The sequence below is a fragment of the Passer montanus genome, unplaced genomic scaffold (assembly GCF_014805655.1).
Source record: "Passer montanus isolate IOZ18808 unplaced genomic scaffold, ASM1480565v1 scaffold41, whole genome shotgun sequence".
In the NCBI taxonomy this organism is placed as follows: domain Eukaryota; kingdom Metazoa; phylum Chordata; class Aves; order Passeriformes; family Passeridae; genus Passer; species Passer montanus.
The window spans coordinates 6,587,397-6,614,437 of record NW_024368930.1 but is presented as its reverse complement, the minus strand read 5'-3'; the positions used below and the strand labels follow the sequence as shown (position 1 = coordinate 6,614,437).

General features: G+C 56.0%; 2 protein-coding genes and 1 long non-coding RNA gene across 17 annotated transcripts in view; 1 reads left to right on the top strand and 2 right to left on the bottom strand.

Moving 5' to 3' along the window:
- Positions 1 to 24,259, bottom strand: UCKL1 (uridine-cytidine kinase 1 like 1). Of its 11 annotated transcripts, XR_005628670.1 has the most exons (16): positions 22,172 to 24,009; positions 14,365 to 14,607; positions 13,769 to 13,875; positions 13,249 to 13,419; positions 12,945 to 13,016; positions 11,272 to 11,461; positions 10,335 to 10,396; positions 9,049 to 9,065; positions 5,299 to 5,318; positions 2,888 to 2,986; positions 2,452 to 2,545; positions 2,107 to 2,169; positions 1,681 to 1,803; positions 1,253 to 1,360; positions 930 to 1,086; positions 1 to 372 (listed from the first exon to the last, which is right to left on the bottom strand). XR_005628670.1 is itself a non-coding variant. In XM_039719319.1 (15 exons), exons 1-15 carry the CDS (start codon positions 22,554 to 22,556, stop codon positions 296 to 298), a joined length of 1,968 nt encoding a protein of 655 aa, XP_039575253.1. In that variant the 5' UTR covers positions 22,557 to 23,984; the 3' UTR covers positions 1 to 295. The 11 variants fall into 11 exon arrangements, 9 of the variants coding, with proteins under 9 accessions (XP_039575253.1, XP_039575252.1, XP_039575261.1 ...); XM_039719319.1 differs by lacking the exon at positions 5,299 to 5,318 and having other exon boundaries at positions 22,172 to 23,984; XM_039719318.1 differs by lacking the exon at positions 9,049 to 9,065 and having other exon boundaries at positions 22,172 to 23,984.
- Positions 18,880 to 20,159, top strand: LOC120507076. Its single transcript, XR_005628671.1, has 2 exons — positions 18,880 to 19,034; positions 19,734 to 20,159. It is a non-coding gene; the product is annotated as an uncharacterized LOC120507076 (long non-coding RNA).
- Positions 23,560 to 27,041, bottom strand: part of ZNF512B (zinc finger protein 512B) — a 29,653-nt gene continuing 26,171 nt past the window's right edge. For all 5 annotated transcript variants that reach the window (XM_039719315.1, XM_039719314.1, XM_039719313.1 and 2 more), the window contains one exon: positions 23,560 to 27,041. In XM_039719315.1, coding sequence (XP_039575249.1) covers positions 26,748 to 27,041 — 294 coding nt within the window. In that variant the 3' untranslated portion in view covers positions 23,560 to 26,747.

The window sequence follows — 27,041 nt, the reverse complement described above, 5'->3', positions numbered from 1 at the left end:
TTCAAGAAAACCAGAGAAAAAATTTATTATTGTTCTTTATAAAATATCTCCAATAAGTTATATAGGCAAATATTTAAATTAAAATAAATTAACTCCGCTCTATGCTGGGACATGTGACTGCCCAAAAAGTCAAACTAGGATTTACGTTTCTCTGAAAAAATATGCCCTAGATCTCCGATGTAAGATTTGAAAAAAATATCTATGCTTGGTGAGAGGAAGGAGAAATCTGCACTGGACAGAGGGGTTAAGGTGCGGTGCTGAAGCTGCCTGGTGCCAGTGGCACCTCCACATCCAGCTAAGTGCTAAGAGCATCCTCATCATCACTCCAGTCAGGAGGAGCGTCCGTCCCGAAGTACCGATCACCAAAATTCCCTGTGGGGAGACAGAGAGTCAGAGTGCAGCACTGTGGGAGCCCAGAGACCCATCCTGCTGCCTGTCCTCATCAGAGCAGGCGAGGGGACCAGAGCAGGTTTATCTGACAGCTTGAACAGCAGGAAAACTTGAGTGGCAGCAAAACTGGAGCAGCCTGTAGGCTGGTTTACCACCCGGTGGAAGGTGTTTCCTGGCACAGGAGAGGTGAGGACAGAACACTGCGAGCTTATTTTGGGTGAACTCGTAGAAGGTGGCAGTTTAGGGAAGGAGGTGGGCACAAGGCTGCTCTAGTTGTCCCAGCCTGACTTCTCTGCCTGGGGCTGGAGGAGGCTCATGGCAGAGAATGGCTCCTGCTGCTGACAAGGCGATGGCTGCCCCGCAGCCCCCAGAACCAGCATGGTGATCCTGACACCCAGCTGGCAGCAGGACCCACGAGGGGCAGTGGGGCTCTGGGTAACGTAAGGCCAGACCTAAAGTGCTGCTGACAACCATGTCCTCTCCCCACCAGAAGCACTAAAAATCCCCTCAGCACAAGTCCTTCCCAGCAGGACACTCACCGATGCCGGGGATTATCCGAAAGAGGTCATTCACCTTCTTGTCCACAGCCGTGGTGATGATCTTCACCCTGGGGAACGCATAGGCCACCGAGTGGACACCCATCTCTGCCATGAGCAGGGAGAGCAGGAAGATCTTATCCTCTGGGACATCATGATCCTACAGGAGATGCACAGGGATAGCTCAGGGTGAGTTACCCTGTGCTGTGCACCCTGACACCCTCCTTCCCGCAGAGGAGCCAGCTCCAGTTACATCCCCTCAGCATGGCCGTGGCTGTGCTCTGCAGGCTGGTCCAGAGCAATCCCCCTGCCTGACCCGTCCGTACCAGCAGCACCCTCACTGCCATCATGGCTGCAGCGCCCGTGGAGACCGTGCAGTCCATCAGGATGACGTGGTCTTCGCTGATGTCCTTCGGCAGCCGCAGGTAGTGGAGCTGGGTGGAGGAAAGAGAAGGAGAAAGCAGCTTAGAGGCTGCAGGAAAATGGAGCGACCTGAGCCCTTCTCTTTGAGGAGTGAAGGATCCCTCCTGCCTCTCTGTCCCTGGCCCCTGGCTGTCAGCTCAGAGCCAGCACAAACCAGCCCCTGTGTGCACAAGTCTGCTGGCAAAACCCACCTGAGCAGCTTCCAAAGCAATCAACCCCTGCCAAGACAAATTGCTGGATTGCTGAAAGGCTGTCAGGAAACACCTGAGCCACGGCCCCACCCTGCATGCAGGTTAACACCAGGAGATGCCCTCAGCAGGCCAGGCTGTACCTCTGGCTCGCCGGTGTTGCAGTTGGTCTGGATGAGGATGGTGCCGATGCGGACGTCCTTGCACACCGCGCGCAGCGCCGGCTCCATGGTCTCTCCCGCTCGCAGGATGGACACCCCGGTGATCTGCAGCACACAGCCGGGGTGGGTGCACGGGGTAGGAGCTGCCACCACCCCACACTGGGTCTCAGCAGCGGGGGACTCTAGTGGGCAACCTAAAAGCACATCCCTTCCAAGAGCCCCAGTCCACCCTCAGTGAGAGGGCATGAGTGGCACAGTGACACTGCTGATGGCACCCTTGGGCACCAACCTGCCTTTCCTGGTGGTACAGGGTGTCATACTCATGACACCAGGCAGCAAACCCAGCCTGATGGCAGCCAGGACTTCCAGTGCACCCCCACGAGGCAGGTCTCAATGGCTTCCACTTACTTGCTTCCCGCTGTATGTCCTCCCTTCGTAGTCATGTCCCTGAGGGGTCTGGACTGTGCAACTCTACAAAAAACATGTGAGAAGAGTTACCAGGGGCTCTGATGTAGCTCTCATGGGAGCCCTGGAGTCAGCAAGCAAGGGGTTGAACCCTTGGACACAAAGGCTGGACAAAGAATTGTCACCCAGGGCCACAGCACTGCTCCATGGCCTTGGGGAGTCCTGGTGCTTTTTAATCCAATGGCCCATGGGGAAGGTTGGAGGAGCAGCACCAGGACAGTCCTGGCTCCCCAGCAGTTGAGGGTTAGGAATCAGAGAGGAAACCCAGCACCTACAGCCTTGACCCACCTGGAAGGGGAGCAGGGAGAGCGCGTGCTCAATCAGCAACCGCATCAACCTTTTGGAGTAGAAAATGAACTCGTCTCTGCTGGTCTCCTTGTTTCTAGAGGGGAGGGAAAGGCAACGTCAGCTCTGGACCAAAATGTGTCCCAGGAGATGCTGCCAGAGGCCTGGCAGTCCCTGCCCCTTCCTGGTTCTTGTTTGCACCATCTGAGCCTGAAACTGTGCTGTCTTTTTCAAGGTAAAAAGCAGAAAACTGTTGGCAAGACCACTGAGCAGTAACTGCACAGCTCCTCTATGCAGGGGCCATGACCATCTGCTCTATCTTGTGTCTCCAAGCCATACTGACAGGCAAAAGTGAGACTGGGAAGCCCAAAGACAGGCCAGCCCATCCCATGAGCAGCCGAGCCCCATCCCACCCCAGGAGCCACGGCAGGGGCTTTACCTGATGATGGTGTGCATGCCCCTCACCTGAGGGGTGCTCTTCAGCACACTGAGGGTCTGAGGAAGGGGGTGGCACTGGTGGGCAGAGGCCAGGGCAGCCCTGAAAACCAAACACATGGTCAGAAGGTCTGGGGAAGGCTGCCTGAAGGCTGGAGCACAGCACACGGGCAGAGCCATCCTCCCAGATGTCATCTCACACTGCAAACACACACAGAGGCCATCCAGCTGAGCTGAGTGAGCAGCCAGCCCTGCCTGGTCCCTGCCATGGCAAAGGGACCCACAAACCAGGGCCACTGGAGTTAGGGTGACCTTGCAGCCCAAGGACCTGCCCTTCCTGCTGGACAGCTCACCCAGGATCACAGAATGGTTTGGGTTGGAAAGGACTTTAAGGACCATCTTGTTCCAGCCCTGTGCCATGGGCAGGGACACCTTCCACTATCCCAGGTTAATCCAAGCCTCATCCAGCCTGGCCTTAAACACTTCCAGGGATAGGGCAGCCACACCTTCTCTGAAGGTGGCTGGCCCATCTTGGTTTCCACTGCTTGGGAAGAAAGTAGAAAATAAAATCAAAACCTTCTCTTATTCCAGAATCTTATCTATTGATGGATCTTGGACCCATGGGGTGAGGAGGGGCTGTTGTGGCTGTCTCTGACCTACAAGTGCCAGATGTCACGAGGAATTGGACAGGCAGCCAGGCTGGCACATACCTGGAATGTGACTATTCCAGAGACCACTTGGCCCATTCCAAATTGGGAACAGCTTCAAGACTTTCTGGCTGGACAGGACTGGCTCTGTGTGACTCATTCCACATAACGAACAGGGCTGGGAGCTATTCTGGGATCAAGGGAACACCATTCACGGGGAAGGCACAATGGAGCCCCATTAGTCACTTCTCCCTGGGAGAGTGGCAGTAATGAGAAGAAGGTCACATTTGGCTTCCACAAGGCTGGGCAGGATGGACAGGCAGCTCTGTCTGGGAGGAGGGCTGGGGTTGGAAAGCCACACGTCAGATCACACACGTGCCAGCAGCTGCATCCGGCAAAAAACACAGAGATGTCAGGGAGGCAGGGAAGGGAGCAAATGAAAGCACTGCGTGATTAAGTTTTCAAATCAAGCAGAAACCTGGATTAATGGCACACAGAGGCACGCAAGCAGAAAGGAAGACAGAGAAGATGGACAGGCATGGAGGAGGGCAGAGCTTGATGCCTCCGTCCACACAGCCATCTCCTGGTCTTGGCCAACCAACACCAAATGAGACATTCCCAAGGCCTGTGGGTACTTAAGGGCTCCTTCTTGCTTTACCAGCTCCACTCCTCTGTAGCACCCAAGAGCCCCATGCACGGAACACTCCAGGACAGCTGGCAGCCATGCAGAGAGCATGGATGGGCTGTGGTTCCCCCGTGGGCTTGCCTGCTGCGTGCAGACCCCATTGCTGGTTGGGACAAGCAGCCCTCAAGCCCTGGCCCCGCTGTCAGTGAAGCAAGCTCACTCCGTTAGTCGCTGTCCCATGGGTTAGAAGCCTTGGAGATGCTCCCTGCTGGCAGCACCCACAGCTCAGCCCCCACAGCCCTCCCTTCCCTCTCCTGCCAGAGCTGGCCTGGGGACAGATCCTGGGGGCACAGCCCTGCCTAAAGCCCTCTCAGCCCCTGGGATGCCAATACATGTGGTGGTGAGGGCCTTGGCAGACGCTGGGGCTGGCATGGGGGCTGCCCTTTGTGGGGCAGAGACAGGCCCCAGCACAGAGCCACACACCCGCACGTGGTCCTGGCTGGGTTTGCCCAGGTGACAAACTGCTGCTGCCTAAACCAGAGGAGCTGTTTGGGTCATCTCCCATCACCACAGCTCACCAAGGAGCACAGGACTAAGCATGCCACTGGCACTTTTCCCCTCCATCACTGCCAGGTCCATGTCACAGCATCCCACCATGCCAGTGGAATGGGCAGCCCTTCTCCAGTCACGGTGTGACCTGACTCCTGCTCCCTGCCACAGGTTACAAGGGTTTTCCAACCTCCATGAGCAGTGGGAACACCTCCCCAGCATCCCAAGCTGCCAACAGACCCCCAGGAAATGCTGTCAGCATTCTGTCACCAAGTTTTCCACACCTTCCTTTGACACCCACGCAGTGTGGGGACAGGAGGTCTGGATACCCCCCTGCTTGGAAGCCACTCAGTGTTGTGAGGGTCTCCCCATGGTACTTTCTGGGGAAACAGGACCTATTTTAGGGATAAAGCTTCTCTTTCAAGTGCCCCCACCTCTGTGTGGCCTGCACAGCCCCAGCAAAGCAGGACCCCATGAGCTGCCTGCCCCAAGACCCCCTGGCTGGGTTAGTGAGGCGGCTCACCCTGCACAGCCCTCGCCCACTCCCCGCCGTTAGTCACAACCAAACACTGCCATAAGCATTTGTCTCCTCACATATCCCAGCGCAGCTTCCTCTGGTCACCCGGTGGGAGGGATGTTCAGGGGAGACAAGACAGGAGACACCAGAGTTTAAGAGGAGAGGGACAAACGTGACATGAAACAGAGGAGAGAGCACTGTCATTAGTCAGAGGGGGAAAAAATCCCCTAATTGATCGCTGGCTCTGGGACCTGCCCGGTGCCTGGGCCATCACCGTGCAGACACAGCACTCCTCCCTTGGTGACCAAGGCATGTCCCCACTGCTCTCCACAGCACTGCCTCCACTCCTGGCTCCAAGAGGGAAAAGAACTGTCTGCTCTCACTGTCCTGGAGCCACAGCAGGGACACTGTCCCACCTGTGTCCCAGGTAGCACCACACTGCAATGGTGGCTCTTGGAGTTTGGAGGGACGTAGAGCCATAGAATGCTAGAATGATTTGGATGAGAAGGAACCTTAAAGATCAGCTCATTCCACCCTCCCTGCCACGGGCAGGGACACCTTCCACTAGACCAGGTTTCTCCAAGCCCCATCCAGCCTGGTTCTCCACACTTCCAGGGCTCATGCCAAGCCCTCACTGAGGGCTCCAATGCAAGCTCAGAGCAAGCAGAGGGATTCAAGGCCAATAACCTTTGTCCAACCTAAAAATCCTCATCCAACCTGCCCTGATCCCAAGCAAAATGCTTGTGGGTTGCCAGGGGTGTTCCCCTCCTGAATGATGATGATCTCCAAGCCTTGGAGAACATTGAAAGCCAAGAGCATTGGAAATGTGGAGAGAAACCTGGCTCTGAACAGGACATCTCCTGCAGGGATGACTTTCCTTCTCCCAGGCTCACCATGGCTGGAGAGGGCCTGCAGGCTGAGGGAAGAGCTCAGCCCTTCCAGCAGCCATCCACTGCCACCCCCTGCCCATCCTGGGAGGGAAGGAGGGACTGTGATGCCTCCTGTCCCCCCCTGCCAACACAGGACTGTGACAGAACACCCAGATGGGCAGCCATGAGCACGTCAAGAAAACGTCTTATTTTGGAAACTTATTTTTTCCCCCTGAGAACAAAGGCTTTAAAGGGAAAATAAAATGGAAAGAAGAAGAAAGAGAGAGAGAAAGGGGTGACCATCTCCCAGGAAGGCTTCAGGGAGCATCCTTGGCTCTTTGTGGAACATGCTATCGAGCAGGAAGCAGACAAGAGACATCCAGCTACAAAGGAGATGATGCAGTCAAGGCATTTCAAACACGTACACGGCTGCCTTTCAGGGCTGACATTTCAAACAAGGGCTATTAAACTGCGCCACGGGTTGATATTTAAAGACACAATTGGCAAAGGGCACGCCAAGCTGATCGGGACCCTGGGGGTGGGGAATATTGATTGGTGAGGGAATGGGCTGGAAAGAGCCGGCTCCAGAGCGTGGCAGAGGGATGGAGAACAGGCTGGGCTGGGAGCAGTGAGCCTCAGCATGGGCTGGCTGCTCCAGCTCCTGCTGCCAGGCTCCAGGAGGAATACCCACCTGGGAGTGCTGTATGGAACAGCATCTCCAGCATGAGCACAGCCAAACAGGGGGGAAGCTGGATAAGAAATGTCCTAAGAATGCTAAGGTCCAAGCTGTGCTCTGAGGGATTAACTGGGAAGGCAAGCATGCTCCTCAGGAACCAGTGGTTTCAGAATGAAGACAAGCCTTGCATGTCCAAGGAAGGCACCACAGGCTTTAAACCCCCCAGAATTCACCCATCTGAGTGGGGAGAGGCACTCCCTGCCTGTCCCAGCCAGTCACTTGGCCAGGAGAGGCAGTCCTGGGGCACAAGGACCACAGACACATCTGGGACTGGGGCCAGATCTGAGCATTCAGGTTTTATCCTACCAGCACAAAGCCCTCCCTGTGTCCCCAGCACTGCCAAACAGCAGGGACTTCAGAACAACTGTGACATTTAGATGAAGCCATTCCAGACAAGAGGATGGGGAATTGTTTGTGATGAAAAGCCCATATTTGCCAGGCACACCTCACTTGGTGTGACTCCATCCACCCTCTCTTGCAGAGAGACAGCAGGGCTGGGGGAGACCATGGCAGCACTAAAGCACTGGGGCTCCAGTAGCAGCAACAGATTTGGGTTTTTGCAGGAATTTTTTTCCAGATTTTCTGTCAAAGGCATAAATAGAAGCTTTAAACAGAAGATAAAACCACCTGTGGGTGTGGTGATCATGGAGGTGTTTCTGGAGGTCAGAATTACCTTGCTGAACTTGCTATCATAAAACTTCTAATACTTTATGGATATATTAAAGACCCAATTTTTAAGTACAGAAGAAGATCACCGGTACTGAGCAACCCTTTAATTAAGGAGAAAGACAGATATATACTTACACACACATAAAATTTCCTATCTCTATATACACATATCTATTTGCACACATATTAATTTCCTCTCTAGTTTTATTCCTGCCATTATTAAAGCCACACATTTCTCTTCATACTAAAGAGCACTTTCCCACCTGGACCTCCAGACACAGAGGGAAGCTTACGTGTCTGTATGGAAATATCAGGCCCCAGGGTGTTAAACAAGCAAAGGGAAATAAAATAAAACATCCACTTGTCTAGTCTAGGAAGTGACTGGCTGCGGCAGAAATAAGTAAAGCAGAGCCTTTTCCCTGCTCATCTCAGTTATTTTAAAAGCTCATTGTATGCCAAATGTAAATCTTAAGGTTACTGGAGTTGAGTGTCTCCATGCAATGATGGAGATCTAAATGGAAACCCATCTTCAGTAATGCATTCCCTCTGCTCCTGAAAGAATACCTGAAAGCCTAGGTGGCTTCTTAATGGAAGCAGGAGAGCTGAAATCCCATCTGGGGCCCCATGCTGAAGAGGTTAATTCAATATATATGTTATTTACAGCATCCACCCGAAGATACTGAGAATTTAGAAATCCTGCTGGATTTAGGCAGCAGGATTTTCTCAGTCCTCCAGAAGCTGAGGGAAAGTTGGTACCTCTGGCCATGTGAAGGTGCTACGCTCCTGTGGGTGCCTCCAGGCAGATCCTTGTGTGCAGTGAGGGGCCCAGGGCTCCCACCACCCTCAAGGTCAGATTGGTTTGGCCTGGGAGGGACCTCAAAGACCATCTTATTCCAACCCCTTGCCATGGGCAGGGACACCTTCTACTGTGCCAGGTTGCTCCAAGCCCCATCCAACCAGGCCTTGGACACTTCCAGGGATGGGGCAGCCACAGCTGCTCTGGGCACCCTGTGCCAGGGCCTCAGCACCCCCACAGGGAAGAATTTCTTCCTATTACCCAATCTAAATTTCTCCTCCTTTAGTTTAAAACTGTTCCCCCTCATTCTATCACTATCATTTAAAAAGTCACTCTCCACCCTTTTTTCAAGGTTTTTCACCCTGTAACTAATCTAATAATTGATGCTTAACAATCTTTAATCATCAGGGATGGAGAGCAGCTCTGAAAATCGTTCATTTTAGAGGACGAACAGAAATAAAAGAGAACCTCAGGATGCAAAGCCTCCCCTCCAGCAGATTCCAGGGATCCCCAGGTGCAAACCTGGCCCTGTCCCAGCCTCAGGGGTCTGCACTCAGGCTGGCAGTACCTCCCTGGGGAGCAGCCCTGTCCCTGCCACCCCGAAGCCAAGGGCAAGGTGGCCCTTTGTCGCCGTGCAGGTGACAAGGCCGTGCTCTAGGCGAGCTGCTGGTCCTGCCGTGGGTCGGGGTGAGGCCAAGCAGTGCCTGGCATTGGAAATGCCTCGGCTGCACAGACAGGACAGAGTGAGGGCTCTTACCTGACACTGAGTTCACGCTGCGGCAGCAACACAAAGACACAACGCAACCGGTATTAAGCATTGTCAACACCAGGGTCGTTTCAAGACAGAAAAAAAGGAAAAATAGGAGTATTTTCCTGAATTCACATGCAGCCTTTTGCCCTTCTTCCCCTCCCCAGGTCAGGAAAGCCCTCCCCAAGCCAACCCCTTGCCTGGCTCACAGTGGCACCCTGGGGGTGCTGGGTTTGCTGTGGCATTCCCTGGCTGGGTCCCAGGAGCTGGGGGAAACAGCCATTCCCCTTTCCTGGACTCTGCCTCAGCCTGGCACTAGCAGAGATGCTGGATCCTTCCTCCTGTGACCAAGGGTTTAGAAACCACCTTCCCAACCAGAGTTTGGTGCTGGGAATTCAGGCAGCCAGGTACTCCAGGAGGAAGAAACTGCCAAGACACCTTTGCCAAGAGCAGTCCCTCCTGAACAGGCACGGGAAGCTGGATGCCAAGGTGTGCCAGCTCCCATCCCAGGGCTGAGCAGCTCCTGCCACCTGGGAGCTCCAAAAAAAGACTTGAAAGAGTCAAGCCCTTTGTTTTCCAGTGCATCTATATCCAGGTCACACTCCCTGCACTTCCCAGGACATCACTCTGAGCATTTCCACGACTGAAACATCACCAAAGCTATGGGGTAGGAGGAGACTGCTGCTCAGGGACAGCAACACAAAATGCCATCAGTTCACTGCAGGGTCCCAAACCACTGGTTGGGACTGGCCCAGGACCAACAGGAGAAGACTTAAAGCCAGGAGTGGGGAAGTGATGGAGCGTGGGCCTGGATTGAGGCTCAAATGTGACAAGACTTTGAGTTTTGAAACCCAGGAGCTGCACGCAGCACAGAAGAGGAGAAGTGGGCTCCTTACTGGAAAGATTGCAGCAGTGTCTGCATGGGAGGGAAGAGGAAAAGACCAGGAGCAGTGGAGGGTATGGGGCAATGCTGGCCCTGGGAGGGCTGCAGACAGGGGGACACATCCCTTGGGCCACGGGAGGGTGGCTGGTTTGTCCCCTCATGACTTGCTGTCCCAGGGAGAGAAGGAAGCTGCAGCTGGACCACAGCTGGCAGAGGAGCCAGGACCAGAGCACAGGGAGAAGGCAGTTTCCTCCACGGGACTGAGGGAAAGGGCTGGGAGGAGTTCACAGGAACTCCCACACCCAGAGCACAGGAGAAGCCAGGCCATTCCCACCTGGGCACCCAGAGCACAGCTCCCTGCCAGGCAAGGCTGTGAACCCCCCTCAGCACCCAGGGACCAGGCAGCTCTCACCTCTTCCAGCTGGCTGTGGACGTGCTGAACAATCAGGTCGATGGCCACAGTGTTTCCACTCCCTGGAGGGACCCAAAAGCAAAAGAATCACAGAATCAGGATTGTAAAGGTTGGAAAAGCCCTCTAAGATCATTGAGTCCAACCATTAAATCAGCACTGCCAAACCCACCACTAATTCACGTCCATTAGGGTTACACCTGGGGTTAGGGCTCAGAAAATCACAAAGCCCAAAGTTCCAGGGACTCTGCAGCTACAAAAGGCATGCCAAGGGGAACACAGAACTGTTACATTTATATTTTCTGAAAAATCCCTTTGCCCAGGATTTTTCTCCTGAGAAGCCTCAGAAAAAAAAGGAAAACAATTTTATCTCATTTGCCTCTCCTGTGTTTTGCTGCCTTGGAATGTGTTTGGAGATTGTTCATCCAACAGGTTGCTGTAAATTGTTTTAACTTATTGGCCAACCAATGCCAAAGTGTGTCAGGACTCTGGAAAGAGTCGGGGGTTTTATTGTTATCTTTTTAGCCTTCTGTAAGTATCCTTTCTGTATTCTTTAGTATAGTATAGTCTAATATTCTATAATATAATATAAATATAATATAATAATATAATATATAATATAATAGAATATAATAATAAATTAACCTTCTGAGAACATGAAATCAGATTCATCATTCCTTCCTGCCACGAGGGCACCCCGCAAATACAATAGAGGACTGCCACACCATGGCTGCCCCACATCCATGTGCTTGGCACCAGCCTTACCCCATGAGGTTCTACTGCCCTGCCTAGGGTTAGGGTTAGGCCTAACCTCTGCTGGGTCAGGCCTAGTAGAACCATGAGGTTCCACTGCTCTGCCTAGGGCTACTCCTCGGGTTAAGGCTCAGAAAACCACAAAGCCCAGAGGGCTGGGGTGCTGTGGACTGCCCTGGGCAGGTACCTCGGGGCACCACGATGTCTGCCAGCCTCATGGTGGGCTGGATGTACTGGTCGAAGGCGGGCTTGACAAACTTGTTGTACTGCTTGATGACGCCCTCGATGTCGCGGCCGCGCTCGCTGATGTCCCGGCGCAGGCGGCGCACCAGGCGGATGTCCGAGTCCGTGTCCACGAATATCTTCAGATCCAGGAGCTGAAAGGAGAGGGGAGGGGACAAATCCCACCTGGTCAGGTGTGGGACTCAACCCACCTTCCCCTGCTGCCCCAAGCGGGGCTGAGCCCAGCCCAGTTTAACAGGCCTGGCTCTGCTCCAGCCTGAGCAGAGCTTTTCCCTGGAACCTGCCTGGTGCTGCTGTCAGCCCCCTGCTGCCACCTTATTCCCACATTCCCTGAGATCTGTCCTGCTCCAAACTCTGTCCCTACTGCCAACCAGCTCCAAGAATTTGGCTGGATGTTATTTAAGAGCAAGGAGGAGATGAGGAGTTACTGTCCGTGACACACACCAAACACTGGCTTCCTAATCAAAGAATCCTTGGACAGTTTGAACTGGAAGGGACTTTAAAGATCATCTCATTCCAAGCTTCTCCCACGGGCAGGGAATTAATGCTGGCAAGGAGCCAGCACGGCAGGGCAGCTCATGACTCTGTCCTTAACTGCAGGAGGCAGGAGTGGGGATGCTGAGCGGAGTCTCCTGGGGGATTCACCCAGCTGCCCACTGGAGGTCATCCTTGCTCCAGGAAAGTGCAACCCAAGCTCTCACTTGGCAGGGGAGGAAACTTTTCAGACAGAGCTTGGCTGAGTCTGTGTATGGCTCACTGCCTGCTGCAGCATTTGTCAGGGCTGCAAAGATGCTCTGAGGGATGGAGACAGGCTGAGAGAGCTGTACAGCCTGGAGAAGAGAAGGCTCTGGAGAGACCTTAGAGACCTTCCTGTACCCAAAGAAGCTCCAAGAGAAATGAAGAGGGACTTTGAACAAGGATTTGGAGTAACAGAACAAGGGGAAGTGGCTTCACAATGCCAGAGGGAAGGGTTAGATGAGATACTGAGAGGAAATTTGTCCTTGTGAAGGTGCTGAGGCCCTGGCACAGGGTGCCCAGAGAAGCTGTGGGTGCCCCATCCCTGGAAGTGCTCATGGCCAGGTTGGACAGGGCTTGGAGCAACCTGGGACAGTGGAAGGTGTCCCTGCCCATGGGTGGGACTTGGAACAAGATGAGCTTTAAGGACCCTTCCAACCTAAACCATTCTATGGTCCTATGATATATCCAAATAAGCCCCAAGAGAGCCTGAAGTGCTGGATGATTCCAGCTAGGAACACCAAGCTCTGTGCAGCAGAATTTCAGCAGACTTTGCCTCTGGCTGTGCAAACTGCAGCTTGCAGTGTGGAGGTGGGCTATTTCCAGTTGTGTTTATGCACCAGCACTGCCAGGAACCAGGTTATACTCAGCTCCTGTTTCCTGGGCACGAATGGCTGAGATTGAGGTATTTGTTGAAACACTTGACCTCTGCCAGGGGCTTTTCCCTGGCTGCTGAGAGTCAAAGCCTGTTTCTCCTACTCAGGGAAGTGCTGCAGCATCTGGTGTAACCTGGAAGAGAAAGCAACCTACCTGCTGCAGGACCTCAGGAGAGAGCACCCTCCCACCATCTCCCCCTGGAACTGCTTCAAAACCTTTCCTCACCTTCAGGAGCTCCTTGTCTGCAAATGCCATGATGCCTTCAAAGATAATCACATTGGCGCCATACAGGGTTTTCTGTGGAGTCAAAATGGATGTGGTCAGGCACAGAACCTCTGTTCAGAGGTGCCCTGTCCCAGGGAATCTCTCTGGGTTGTGACTGTGACAGCTCACCCAAAAAGCACACCCTGAGCCAGGCAGGGTGACAGCACCAATCTGCAAGGGCCAGGGCTGGAGGGGTGCAGCTGGCTGCCCCTCTGTCCTGCCCTGGCCATCCCCCAGCTTGTCCCACCCCCTCAGGGTGCCATACCCATTCCTTCTTGCGGCTGTGGGTGGTGAAGTCGTAGATGGGGATCTTGACACTCTTGCCTTGCTTCAGCTTCTTCAGGGTGGCGATGATGAGGTCGAAGTCAAAGGCGTCGGGGTGGTCAAAGTTGAAGTCATTGCTGGCTGCCTGCTCCTGCTGCTGCTTGGTCAGCACCTGCCACAGAGCAGAGCTTCGGGCACACGGCTGGGCAGCGCCCTCCCCACTGCTGAGCCCAGCCACTCTTCCCTGCCCCACAGGAGCCACTGGAAGGGAAAACCACGTGGCTGCCCCTAAATCTATAAGGTTTCCTTACCAGGGTTACCACATAATCCCAGACTGGTATGGGTTGGAAGGGACCTTAAACCTCTTTTCATTCCACCCCCCTGCCACAGGCAGGGACACCTCCCACTAGACCAGGTTGCTCTAGGCCCTGTCCAACCTGGCCTTGAATGGGGAAACCACAGCTTCTCTGGGCTACAGCAAATTGAGGAGCCTGGCCATGCTAACAGGGGTGCAGCCTCACCTTGTAGAAGGAGTCCATGGACAGCAGAACCACCCAGGGAACATCAAGAGCTTCAATGATCATGGTGGCCACTGTGGTCTTCCCAGAGGCGCTGCCTCCTCCCAGGCCTGCCAGGGAAAGGTGATGAAGCCACCAAGCCCAGGCACAGCCCTTCCTTCCCACTGTTGCACTAAGCTGGAGTGGCCTCCAAAGAGGGAAGTCACAGGCACTCCAAGAGATTATCCTGGAAAATGTCATGTACTGGAACTGCCAGCAACGAGCAGCATGGCCAGCAAAAGCTGGGAAGCCATTGTTAGATGGTTATGTAACACAGGGAGTGCTGGCATGGGAACCAGTCCAGACTGAATCCCTCAGAACCTGGGACAGCCCAAGCAACAGGAGCTGAGGGAACGAGAAGCAGAGTGTGTCTCCTACAGCCCATCACCCCCTGCACACTCTCAGGTTCACCCACCCAGCCAGTACAGGACTCACCACAGGGACCCCCCCTGCTCCTGCCCAGGCTGGAGCCAACCTCAAATTTCCAAGGAGGCGGCGGGGCAGAACTCCCACCAACACGTCCGTGAGAGCCACGTGGCAGGGCTGCAGGGGTGACCCACCTATGACAAAGGCCTCCTTGGACTGTGTCCCGTGCTCGTTGTACCAGGGGGGCCGGCCTGCAGTGTAGATGGTTCTCTTGCTGGTGCGCAGCAGCGGCGGCTCCGACTTGCACTGGCTGGTGGTGCGCTTGCGGGGCGCCTTGCTGGAGCCCACGGCGGGGTACAGCCGGTCCAGGGACTCAGCACTGCTGCTGCTGCAGGGAGGAAGGGCCACAGTGACCCCGCTGGGAAGGACACACGTGCCTGGTGTGTGGGAGAGGGGTCTTTGGGGGATCCTGAGTTGTACAGGGGAAGGGTGGGACAGCCAAGCGCAGCCCCGCTGCAGCACGACCAGCACCCACATCTCTGTGACCCACAGACAGCACTGAGGAATTCCCACACGGGAGCAATCTGAATCTGGAAGAGGTGCTGAGCAAATATCCATCCTTAAAGTCCTGCTGTCTGAGGAATGTCTGCGTGAAACAAATCCCCCAGTGAGCTCTCAAAGCTTTGAGGGGTGTGTTCCAGGGGGCAACAGCCCACCCTGGTGTGCAAGGGACCTTTCCTGGGGTTAGCAGTCAAACACATGGGTTACAGCACAACCATCCTCATCCCCTCCGTCCTCAGTCCCTTTTCTCTCCCCACTTTGAGTGCTCCACTCACACCCAAGACCTAGTTCTCCCAACCTTTTGTCCTGAAGCCTGCAAGCTGGGCAGAGCCATCAGCTTTGCCTTGGGAACTGAGAGAGCTCTGAGCTCACCCAAAGCCCTGCAGCTGCTGAACACTCTCCCTTATCTTCCCTGCTGGAGAGGGAGAGGAACAAGGCACCCTCCAGAGCCCTTTCCAGCTTGGCAGGAGGAGAGCTGTGGCTGGGAGGTGATAAGTGGCCTCTGGCCAGGAGATAAGCTGCAGCACTGCCTGGCCAGCTAAGGGACAGGGAGGATTATTTATACCAGGGCCTGCTCCTCCCTGCTCTGTTCTGCTGCCCCAGAGGGATGTCGGCTCCCTGGGAGAAAGTGCAAAGGGCTTTCCTGGCTCATGCTGTGCCTCTCCCCAGCCATGACTGGGTTGGAAGGGAGATCAAGAGATCTGGGCACCACTGGCTCCAAGCCATCACTGTTTGGTACAGCCCAGCCGAGCCAGCAGGGCTTTACTGCTGCTCTGTTATGGCTTGCTCTTGAAAAGGCTTAAACTGCAGGGCTTTACAGATTTTGGGTTGATTTTAAGCTGTTTCAGTATGAAGATTAATTCCCCTCCCTCCCCCAGCCCTTTTTAGAACAATTTTAGATAAAGATCAAAATTTTTAGATAAAGAAGGGCCATATGTGTGTGAAGTGACACGGCAACCCCCACACCTGCATGGCAAACAAACCCCCTGGGCACGGTGGGATCCCCCTGGCAAAGGATGCCCACAGCACACCATCCCTACCTCTGGCACATCCCTGTGCAGACAGGGATTGGCCTGGTTTTGCTGAACTCTGCTAACAAAAGCCAGGCTGCAGCTCCTGCCCCTGTGACAGGACCTGTCCCACCCATGTACACCCTAAGCTGTGCACTCATGGAGAGAGCTCAGGACACCAACACCCCATCCCACCAGCACACAGAGCCAGTTCCAAGCACTGCCAGGCTCAGGCTCAGCCCACAACACCCCAACTACGACTCTTTAAAAGCAACCCCAGGAGATGACACCCATTAGGAAACCTTCTGGGGTGTCTCCCTGTGAAAAAATGGCTCCTTGCAGGAGGAGAAGCAAACCCAGGCGGAATGTTTGGGTCTCCTCTGCCATGGGTGATGCTGCAGCAGCCACTGCACCCACTGGTGCTGCTCCCAGAGCAGGGCTGACAGCAGCTGCTGGTGCTGGGGCACAAACAACGTCACTTTCGGCGGGATTAAAGCAGAGGTGACACAAACACAGTTGTTTACCACAGGAGAAAGCGGGTCCTTTCATCCATATCCCAGCCCCTCTCCTGGGGCTCGCTCCAGAGCCGTGCTGCTCAGGCTGCTTCTCCTCTGGGACTGCACGTCAGTCTCCATGAGACAGGAGAGCCCGAGGGGCTCCTTGGTGTCACACAGCACCAAGCTCTGCTGTGCCAGCCTGCAGATCCTAACCCAGGCCACCATTCCCAAGTGACTCCCAGTTGGATGAAGCTGTTTTTCAGAGCTGGAGCAAGGCTGAGCTCTGCTGCCACCAGCATCATCACCCAGCTCCTGGCAGGGAGGGAGAGGCTTGGACTCCAACAGCTCCACCAGTGCTCAGAATTACAGCCACAGCCCCACCTTGCTTTCCCATCATCTCTCCACTCTGTTCTCCAGGGTGCCTGCAGCAGACCCAGGGTGTTGGCACAGAGGGGACATTGCTGCAGGATGCAGGGACACCCCTGGGAGAGGAGTGGAGCCATCCTCCCCCTGCACACCCTGGGCTGCTCTGGGATGCAGCACCTGAATCCCATCCCAACAGTTGGTGTTCTTGGCCTTATCTCATTCAAATAATTCTGGACTATCACCAAAATTCTACACATTTCTATCAGTATCATCTAAACCTGCACATCCATGCCTCATCTACGCCTGTATCCTCTACAGGCAGATGATATTCTACACCTCTCAGATCCACAATTCCCATGATTTATTTGGGACAAGGATGGCTGTGGGACTGTAGGGCTGTCCTGGAGTTCTCCAAAGGTCATGCCTTTTCTCCTAATGTTACACTGCAAGATTTGTAGATGTTTTCCGTGCTGCCTTTGCCAGGAAGGGGCTCTTCTTGCTCCAAAGGGCTGGCTGATCTCAGCCATCTCCACTGGCCATTTCTCCCTAATCCTTTTCAGAAATTCCCTGCAGCAGTGCTGAAGCCCCTGCAATGCCCTGTACAAGGTGAAGCCCCCAGAGAATAGGACTCTGTTTAGAGCTGGAGCCAATGCCACTGCTCTGCCCAGAGGAGGGTCCTTGTCCCACGTGGACCCTCCCCAGCAGAGCAAACCCCTGGGGTGCCAAAGCCACGCAAATAGGAAAGGAAACATCACCTGGGCTTGGCAGCCCCTCTCCTGCCAAGCCTTCCTGGAGGGCTTGGCTGCCACCAGCTCTCTGTAGACTGTCCCCAGCTTTTGGGGATGCTTTTTCCTTCCCTGCAGATGCTGCATCCTTGCTGGAGTGCTGTAGGAGAATGAATTACAGGCAACCTTGCACCTGGATAAGCCACAGCTGTGCTAATTACCAAAACCAGCCTTGCCCTTAATGGATCACAGCCGTGACCAGCAAGGATGAGTGGTTAGTGGCTGGGGGAGGTCTGACCAAACAGGAGAGAGAATTGCTGCTGTGAGGGGTCTGCTGTGAGCTCACTCTGAGCCTGCAAGGGAAGCCACAGTGGGAGCCTGCTGTAGTCAGAGTCTGTGAGTATTGAAGTCTGTTGGCTGAGCTGTGAGGAAGAATAAACCAGGACCTTGGCACATGCTGATGAACCAGAGTGTGTGTCTCGGCTCATTTCTATCTCTGCTGTGAGCTCTGCTGTGACAGCGTGTCCCAGAGGAAGCCTGGGGGGGTCCTGCTCCTCAGAAGGGCTCTCCAGCTCTGCTGTTGTGCCAGCACAAATGAAGGAAGCATTTTGCTCCTGCTTAGTCCAAGCACAGATTTACTGAGGTGCAAGGTGCTCTCCTTCCCCATGGCCATCCCTGTGCCCAGGCTCTCTGCATCCCACTGCCTTCAGAGACCCCTGCCCACCCTGGATCCATGCCGGGCTGGCAGAGCAAAGGCAGCACGTCCCAAAAGCACCCACAGCAGCAAGGAAAGATGGCACAGCCCCAAACCTGAACTTGGCAGCAGACAGGAGAGCATGTCCTGGGCTCTGCGCCCCGTAAACAACCCACAGACTGAGCTCCCAGCCCTATGGACCCCCCAGCAGCCCCCCACAGCCTGCTGAGGTGCCTGGCTGGCTGCAGCCACGTCCCGTGGGAAGCTGATATTTTCAGACAGGAACTGGGGCTGAGGGACTGGGACAGGAGCCACCAAGAGCTCACTGCAGCAAACAAACAGACAAAAAACGGCAAATTCCACCCAAAACCAAAGCAAGACTCACCCGCCATCTGGCCCAAGGGCCCAGCAGCCGGAGATGCGGACGCTGGAGAAGGCTGGGGGGCTGCTCATGTCCCCCTGTGTCCCCCTGCCGCCGGTCCAGGGGTGATCCTGGACTGAGGCTGTCACCCCCTGTCCCCGTCCACACCTCAGCTCCTGTCCCACAGCCCCTGGCACTACCAGGGTGAGGGAGGGGCTCTGCCAGCGGGGCTCCCAGGGTGATTCTCGGGCCACAGAGCCATGTGGGGAGTGTCCCCCTGGAATGGGCACTGAAGGGTCCCGGGAGAAGGGGGCGAGGCAGAGCCCAGCAGAGCTGGGGGCTGGAAGATGGCGGCAGGGAAGGGAGCAGAGCAGGGGGAGTGTCTGTGCCCGGGAGCTGCGAGGCGGTCAGCAGCATAAGAGGATAGCTTAACCTCCAGATTACGTTCATTACCTGATATTAATAGCACTGGCTTGATTAAAGAAAAAGAGGGGGGCTGGGGATGAGGTGACACCTCCCCTCACCGCCCCCAGCACAGGCAATAAACACCAGCCCCAGTCTCTGCTGCTGGGACTGGGGGTGCTCGGCGTCCTGGCTGTGGGCTCACAGGGAGGGCACCTGCAGAGGGACATCCACATCCCCCGGCACTGGTGAGTTCCCAGGGACTTCTCCACACCACTGGGGAGGGGGCTGCAGCGGGCAGGAGGGGATGACCCCGGGGCAGGGGTACCCAGCCAGCAGCCCTCATGCAGCTGGTGGAGCAGCTGGGGCTCGGGGCCAGGGGCTGCTGACCATGTAGGGCTCTTTGGTCCAGGACTCCCACCCCTCTCCCTTGGCTCCCATCAGTGGGGGGTCTGCCTGAGGGCCCCCCCTGGTCACTCAGCTTCCCCAAGAGCTGCCCCTCAGCCCTGGAGTAAACAAGTGGGTGAAACTCAACACCCCGGGGCTGCCGGTGGCTAAGAATAACATCCCTCTGGCCGTGCCCAGCCATCCACTCCCTCTCCCTCAGCACCCCTGCCAGCTGCCCCTGCCCCCCCTCTTCCAGCACCAGCCTCTCCAGGGAGGGCAGGGAGCCTGGGCAAAACACGGGAAGCCCAGGGAGCCAGGCAGCTGCTGAAGGGCAGGACACGTGCCAAGGGTGGGAGATGCTGGGCACCATGGCAGGGGGGTCCACGCCAGCCCTGGGGCAGAGCAGTGCTGCCAAGGAAGGGAGGAGGTGGCACAGGAGGGCAGCCAGGCTCTGCCAGGGGCACAGAGCACCCGGACAAAGTCCCGTGGCCACCAAGTGAAACGCCAGCATGGTGAGACAGGAGCTTGGCCCCTGCACACCCACTGCTGAGGGCTTCCAGGCAGGGAGCTCCCTCCTGCTCAGCACCAACACCTGGAGATGGGGCCAGAAATGGAAAAAGACCCTTTCTTCCTCCTCCTCGAGCCATCAAGGTTATTCCAGAGGCAGGTGAAACACACTGCCTCCCAGACTTGTCAGGAAACCCCTCCTGCTCCTGCTCACCCTCACGAAGGGGACCTGCAGAGCATCATCTCAAAAGAAGGAAACCTGATGGGAACCAGAAATGAGGGGCTGCTCCTGAGGCAGGGGAAGGGACAGGAGGGTTTTGGGGTAACCTGTCCCCAGCACGAGCTGCAGCTGCTGCCCCAACGTCAGGGAAGGGAGCGATGATCAAAGGAACTTTTCCATCCCTGGTCTCTGCCTGGACTCCCCTCTCGCTGTAAAAGCTCTCTCAGAAGTTTAAAAATAAAATTCCCTTCCGGAGCCATTTCTGTTCCTTCTCATTAAAGAAGCAAAAAAGCAAAGGGATGCGGGACACGGGTGAGGAGCCCTGGCCCAGGGATATTGTTCCTTATCGCCTGCTCCTGCTGCCACTTTTCCTGCCTTTGTTAAATGTCCAGGCAACAGGAGCAACTCTCCCAGCATCCCACCCACCATTCCCACTGGGCTCCCAGGTGGGACACCCTGGCTCCAAAGGCCAGCTGTGACTGAGCCTTCCTGCTGGCACACATCTCTGCCTCCCAAGCCCCTTCCCAGCTTCTGAGCTCTTGCACAAGTTGAAATTTCTGGGTTTTGGACTTTTTTCTTCCAGTGATTTTTAAGCAAATCCCTCCTCTAACAGCAGACTTAAAATACAGCAAAAGAGGAAAGCAGGCACAAAGGCCAGGGTCCCCTTTTCCTTCTGCTGCTGGCAGCTGCTGGGTGGGTTTCCCCTGAGATTCAAGGATGGAAGCTGGACTGCATGTGGATTTTCCTCGTTTGGTCACAAGTGCTGTCACTGGATTGGTGTAAGAGCTGCAGACACACCAAGCCCCCAGTGGAAGATGCCTGTTCCCAGGAGAGGATCCTGCTCCCAGAGCCCATCCTGGGAGCAGCACCCACAGGAGCGTGGAGGTCAAACCTGCTCCCTCCATCGCTGAGTTGGGCTGGATCCAGCTCTTGGCTGGGCCTTCCCTGTCCAAGAAACCATCCCAAGGGATGAAGGAACACAGCCAAGGAATGGAGGAACATGTCCAAGGGATCAAAGAACCTGCCCACGGGATGGATGCACCTGCTTGAGGAATGAAGGAACCTGCCCATGGGATGGAGGAACCCACACAAGGGATGGAGGAACCTGGCTGCCATCCCTCTGTCACATGCCATGTCCATGCCCATCCTGGAACCCACGGAACGTCATTCCCAGTTTACCCAGCCTTGTACAAAGCTCTGTCCTGGCCGGAGCCACTGGAACTGATGGTTCATCTCAGCAGCTCCACGCTCAGAGCTTCCAGCTCTGTTATGGTCTCTGCTCTCTCACCACAAAAGGACAAACAATTCCCTCTGCAAACCCAATTATCTGTTGCTATTTATACCAAGTGGGAGCCACAGTGGAGGGGCTCTGTTACACAACCCAGTTACTCATCCCTCACTCCACCAGCACAAATCAGGGAGACTCCTTCCTCCCATCCTCATCCTCACCCTCATCCTCCCCGCCACCCTCATCCTCCCCGTTACCCACCACTGACTCACAGGAAGGGAACAGCAATGGGCTTAGCTGCTGGAACATGCAGGATGGGAACAGGAAGGAAGGGAACAGGAGGGATGGGAACAGGAGGGGTGCTTTGGCACCGACTCCAGGGTTGCTGGGGCAGTGCTGTGGGGTGTTGGTACCCTACAAGCAGGGATACAGGGATGCTCCATCCCTGTAAGCTTTGCCACATCCCCAGAGCACCAGTGATGCTCCAAATGCAATTCCCAGATACTTGATGTTTGGGAGCAGTCAGTCCCCTCGGGTTTGTTCTGAAAAAGGGGGTGGAAAATAGAGGGGAAACATGAGTGAGTGTGTGGGGGGCGGGGGCTCAGGGCAATCACCCTGTATGGGGGTTTTGGGTGGAAAAGTTTAGGTTGTCCCACTCTTCATCTTGATGGAGAGGATGCGTGTGCGAGCAAGCTTGGAAAATGGGAGGCTGTGGCTTATCTGCTGGGAAATTAAGGGCAAAAACCATAAAATAAGGCAAACAAGGGGAAAGGTAACAACATGAAAGGGAGCGGGGAAAAAAGGATGAAAATAAACAAGGGATAAAGCGGGGGTGGGAAGAAGCGGTCGGTGGGGAAGGCGAAGGGATGCCATGGGGCGCTGGGCTCGGGGAGGCCCCACTCGCGGAAGCGGCACCGCGGGGAACGGCAGCGGCACCGCAACCCCCGGAGCCGGCGGCACACCGGGAACGGCGGCCCCGGGGCGCCAGGGCACCGCTCCCGCCCCGCAGCCACCATCCCGGGGAAAAGCAAGCGGGGTCTTACCTGTCGTGCGGCTCGCCCGGAGCCCCCTCGGGCACCGGGGCCGCGGCCATGGCGCTGCGGGGAGAGGCGGAGCGGCGGGGGCGGCGCTGCCGCGGGGATCCCCGGGACTTGTAGTGCGGGTGGGAGGCAGCGGCAACCGGGCCTTTGGGGGCCCTGGTGGGGCACGGAGGGGTGCTGCGGTCACGGGTAAGGGCTGTGCGGGGAGATGGGGCTGTGCGGGCACGGCTGGGTGCTGTAGGGCACGAGGCTGTGGGGTGCGGGTGGGTGTTTGGAGGTGTGGGTGGGTGTTCGGGGCATGGGTGGGTGCTGCGGGGCTCACGGCGATGCTGTGGGTACCTGCGGGTGGATCCCTGCCCAAGATGCTGAGGGGTGCAGCACACAGCATCCCCCATCACCCTGCAGCGTGGGGAGCGCGGTTTGGGTGAGCCGGGCTCCGACAATGTCGCTGGGCATTGTCAGAGCTGGGAGGACCCCGGGGAGCCGGCCGGGGTCTGGTTTGACATGCAGCATCCCGGCCGGGCCGGCCCGGGGCTGAGGGTTGTGGTAGCACATGTTCGGGGGGCCAGCACCGCTCCCGGGTCCCCAGCCGTCCTTGGGGTGAGAGCCCCTGGGGAAAGGCTGCGCTCCCAGCCAGCAGCGAGGTCACTCCAAATCCGCCCCTGCCTTGGGTTCGGTGCCAAAAAAGCCATTAGGGAGCAGAAGAGGATTTATTCCCACGCTGGGAGAGCCGGGGGGTGGCCCCGGGTCCCGCAGAGTCCCCAGGGAGGAGAGGTCCTGGGCTGGATGTGGCCCCCGGGGCCAGGACACGCTGGATGCTGCTGGTGGGAGGGGCGGATTGGAAACAGCTTTAGGGGGATTTCTACCATGGGAGTGGGGCTGTGGGCACTGGGGATCCCCCTGCACCAGGAGTGCTGGCTGTGCCAAGCACCACCAGCCCTCACCTTCCCCATCCCGGTTTTTGGGGGCACCCCATGGCTGGTGACCACACGCTCCATCCTCACCAGCTGGGGAATCCTCTCAGCCACTGGCAGGAAGGACAAATCCAAACCCCCTGGATCCCATGCCCAACCTCCCACCGAACTTCCCAATAACGGTGCCGACAGTGCTAATAAAAAATCAATAACCATTTATTCGATACAGCTGTTTCATACATACAGTACAGGGAGCGCCTGGGCGCTGCTCAGAGCTGCTCAGACAGTACTCTCCAACTGAGGATTTGTCAATGATTAACAAAAGAACAGATCATCACAAATCGGGAGTTTATTATAAGATAGTTTACCGTTAAAACAATTTTATTTTTTGCAAATAAACACTTTTTAATATATATATTTATATATTTATATATATGGTTACAAGTGATAAATTGAAAATTTTTTTCCTTTTTTTTGTTTTTTTTTTTCCTGTTTTAATTTTTTCCCCAAAATACACTTATGCACTAATAACTGGCATCGACGAGAAACATTCGGATATGCCGTGGGATGGGTGTCACGAGGAGAGAAAGAAAAGAACAAAATGCTCTCAAGGTTCCTGGGGGTGGGAGATGCTCCAGGTCTGGGCAGCTCCATCCACTGTGCCCAGAGCTGGTGTGGCACAGCCAGCCTCACCAGGGCAGGTGTTGGTGCCAAGGGTTCCCCACAATCCAAGCTTTCCATGAGATCTTCCCACAGGCTTGCAGTCCATGCCTGCTCCCACGGAGGTTTAACCCTTTCCTGGGGGACATGGGATGGTGGGTTTCCCCAACACTGGAGGTGCAGGACCACAGTGTCACAGTGCCCAGGATGAAAAAATCCCCAAATCCCATGAGTGATGGAAGGGGACAGGACAACTCGTCCCCCATCTGGTCCCACAGCCTCTGCCTGTCCCTCTGGATCAAGGTGGTTTTCCCTCTGGCACTGCCTCACTGGGAGCACCGGGAGGGGCACAACCTGCTGGCCCCCAGCAGTGCCACTGTGGTGTCACTCGGCCCTGCCTGCTCACCTGTCGTGGCACTGGCAGGTGCTGGTGATCCCAGCATTGCTCTGGAACCTTCCCTGGACAAGCAGGAGAGTAAAGGATGTCTCATGGAGAAGGTGTGTGGGGGGGAGTATGTTCCTCTCCGAGTGATGACAAGTGGGGAAAACACCTTTTTTGGGGGGGGAAAAACCCTGAAGATTTCACTTTCTCATAGAAACTCCCTCCTGACCATGGTGCTGCCCTCACTGGAGCTGTGAGTGCTCTGAGGGTGACAGGGACAGCCCCAGCACCAGGACTGCCTGCCCTGAGAGCCCAGATGGTCCCTGGGGTCCCCTCCAGGCTGGTGTCACTCTGTGAGGCCACTGCAGCTGTCCCTGCTCGTGTCCATTCTCCTGCCAGACACTCATTATGGAAGCAGAGGTGGATTTTGATCCGGACCTCACGATGACCCCCTGAGCTGGCCCTTTCCCACGTCTACCCTGCCCTGAGCAGCTCCCAGGGCTCCCCCCCTGTGGAGCACAGTGCTGCCAGTTAATTTAATCAATGAGAAGCCAATTAATTGCATGTTAATGAGAACAGAGTCCCAGGGCATGCCCAAGGGGAGGCAGTGAGGATTGTGTGGTGACCATCCAAGCCAGCAAGCCAGGCTACCCAGATCTCCCTTCCCTAGGCCAGGACATGGAGCTTTCCTGGGGGCTTCCCTCCATGGCAGGACATGATTTTGGGATCCAGAGGCTCCCTCTGCACCCTCACAGAGATTTCAGTCCAGGCCCACAGCTCTGCCTTTCCCTTCCTGCTGCTGCCTGTGAGCTGTTCCAAGCTGTCCTACAGCTCCCAAAGCTCTCCCTGTTCCCCAGGGAGGCAGGATCTACCCCAGTGACACCATCCAAACATGATCTGATGAAGTGCAAGCAGCTGAGCTGCAGTGACTAATTAAGCTTTCTCACTAATTGCCTGGAGGCCCAGCAGCCAGCAATGCTCAGGCAGCTCCCTCACAGCCTCAGGCACGTGCCCAGCTCGCTGGGCAATGCAGAGGGTGGATCCAGGGGCCAGAGCTGTGGACAAGAGCAGAAGCCCTGGCCCCCTGAGAAACCACCCTGGCTTCAGCCACCACTGTCCCCCCTCCCTGGCTGGAATAACCTGCAGTGGAGGATGTTAGCTGTGACTGAGCTGCTGCTCGCAGCAGGGAAAGATACAGAGCCTCTGGTGGGAGACAAGGAGCAGTGAAGGAAAGCGAGGACTGAGGTTTGAACTGATTAAAGCAAAAGCAGAAGCTCCCCCTCTGATGCCTCTTTCCTGGCTCTGCATAGGGGAAAAATCGATTTAAAGTTTTCTGTTGTGCTACTGAGAGGAAACGTGCCCATTTCCCAAGGACCGAGGTAGCCTGGTTTTGCCTGGAGACGGGCACATCCCGGTCCAGGGCTGGCTCCCCCGGGCTCGGCAAGGTGTGATGACAGGGTCAGCACGGGAGCAAAGAAGAGCTCCAGGGAAGAGCACAAGCAGGGATGGCACCAAAGGGACCTGCCACCCTCAGGAGGGTGGTCAGGGGCTCAGATGCATCTTTGGAAGCAGAGACTCCTCCTATGGTGGGTCCCAGCCCGAAAGGACAAGGGGAATGTGAGGTGCATGGGCAGCAACTGGGCTCATCCTACAGCAGGACCCATGATTGTCTCTTGATGCTGCCCCTGTCCCTGTTACACACCTCCTGTGGCCACAGCTGGGGAACCAAGACTCCATTCCTCCCTGCTGGGGGATCGGCACCGTCGGGATGGAGCACAGTGGGACCCTGAATCACCCTTGGATGCCCCCAGGCCGGGGGGCAGCTCGGTGTCTGCCCTCTCCCCCTGACCCTGGCACTACCATCGTGTCTCTGCCATCACAGCACCCCAGGCCCGGCAAACACAACCCAAGCACGGATGCACAGCTCCCTCGCTGCACCCCCTCCACGGCTGCACTGCCGCTCTCCATGGTGCCCACAGCATTCCCACAACTTTCCATTAAACCCTCCAGCCTGCCCAGCCGCAGAGCACCCCCTCTCCTGCTCCCTGCTCTGCCCGTGCCCCACCTCGCACACAAACCCTGCTGAGCCCCCAGAGCCGCTCCCTGCCCCGCACCTTCCCCTCCACCCACCGCAGCATCCTCTGCTGGACCCCCCGCCCCACCGACCGGGTCAAACATCTTTGGAACATCACCCCGGAGCTGGGAGCCGCCGGGCAGCGGGGCAGCTCCCCCGGAGCCGCTGGGGAGGTGCACGGACCCCGCTGCTATTGCACTTCTCTTTCGCTCAAGCGTCACCAGGTGGGCACAGGGAGGGGAACCAGGGGCAGCGGGGCCCCACCGAGGGGTATGTACACGGGCAGGGGGTGGAGAACGTTCCAGCTTCCTTGATCCTGTTTGTTTTCCAGTGTGAAACAAGGTCCGTGATTTGTTTAAAGTGGTTAACTGGTATTTTCTGTCTTTTTTTTTTTCCTTTTTTTTTTCCTTTCTTTTTGTAAAAAGAGGGTGAGAGGAGGGTGGGGCAAGAGGAGGTGGGATGGGGAGGAAGGGACATAAAACTGGGAGAGACCCCCACCCTGTTACCCTGGGCTGTAAACGAATCCTCGGAGACGAGTCTCTGAGCTGCTCATTTCTCGGGCATCTTGCTGGCTCCTCCCTTCCGCTGGCTCGGGGGCTTGAGGGCGAGCTCGTCCCCCTCGGGGCTGCCCCGGGAGCCTTCCCAGTGCTCGAGGCTTTTCTTGTGATTAGTCTTTGCTGCCACGCTCTCTCTGCCCTTCGGGGACATTTCCGGAGGCCTCTCCTTGGGTTTTCTCCCCCTTTTCTTCCCGTTTGTGCTTTTCTTTTTCTCCTCTTTGCTGGAAGAAAGCTGTTCCCTGTTTTTCTTTTTCCGGCTGGCCTCTGAGGAGGTTCGGAACCAGTT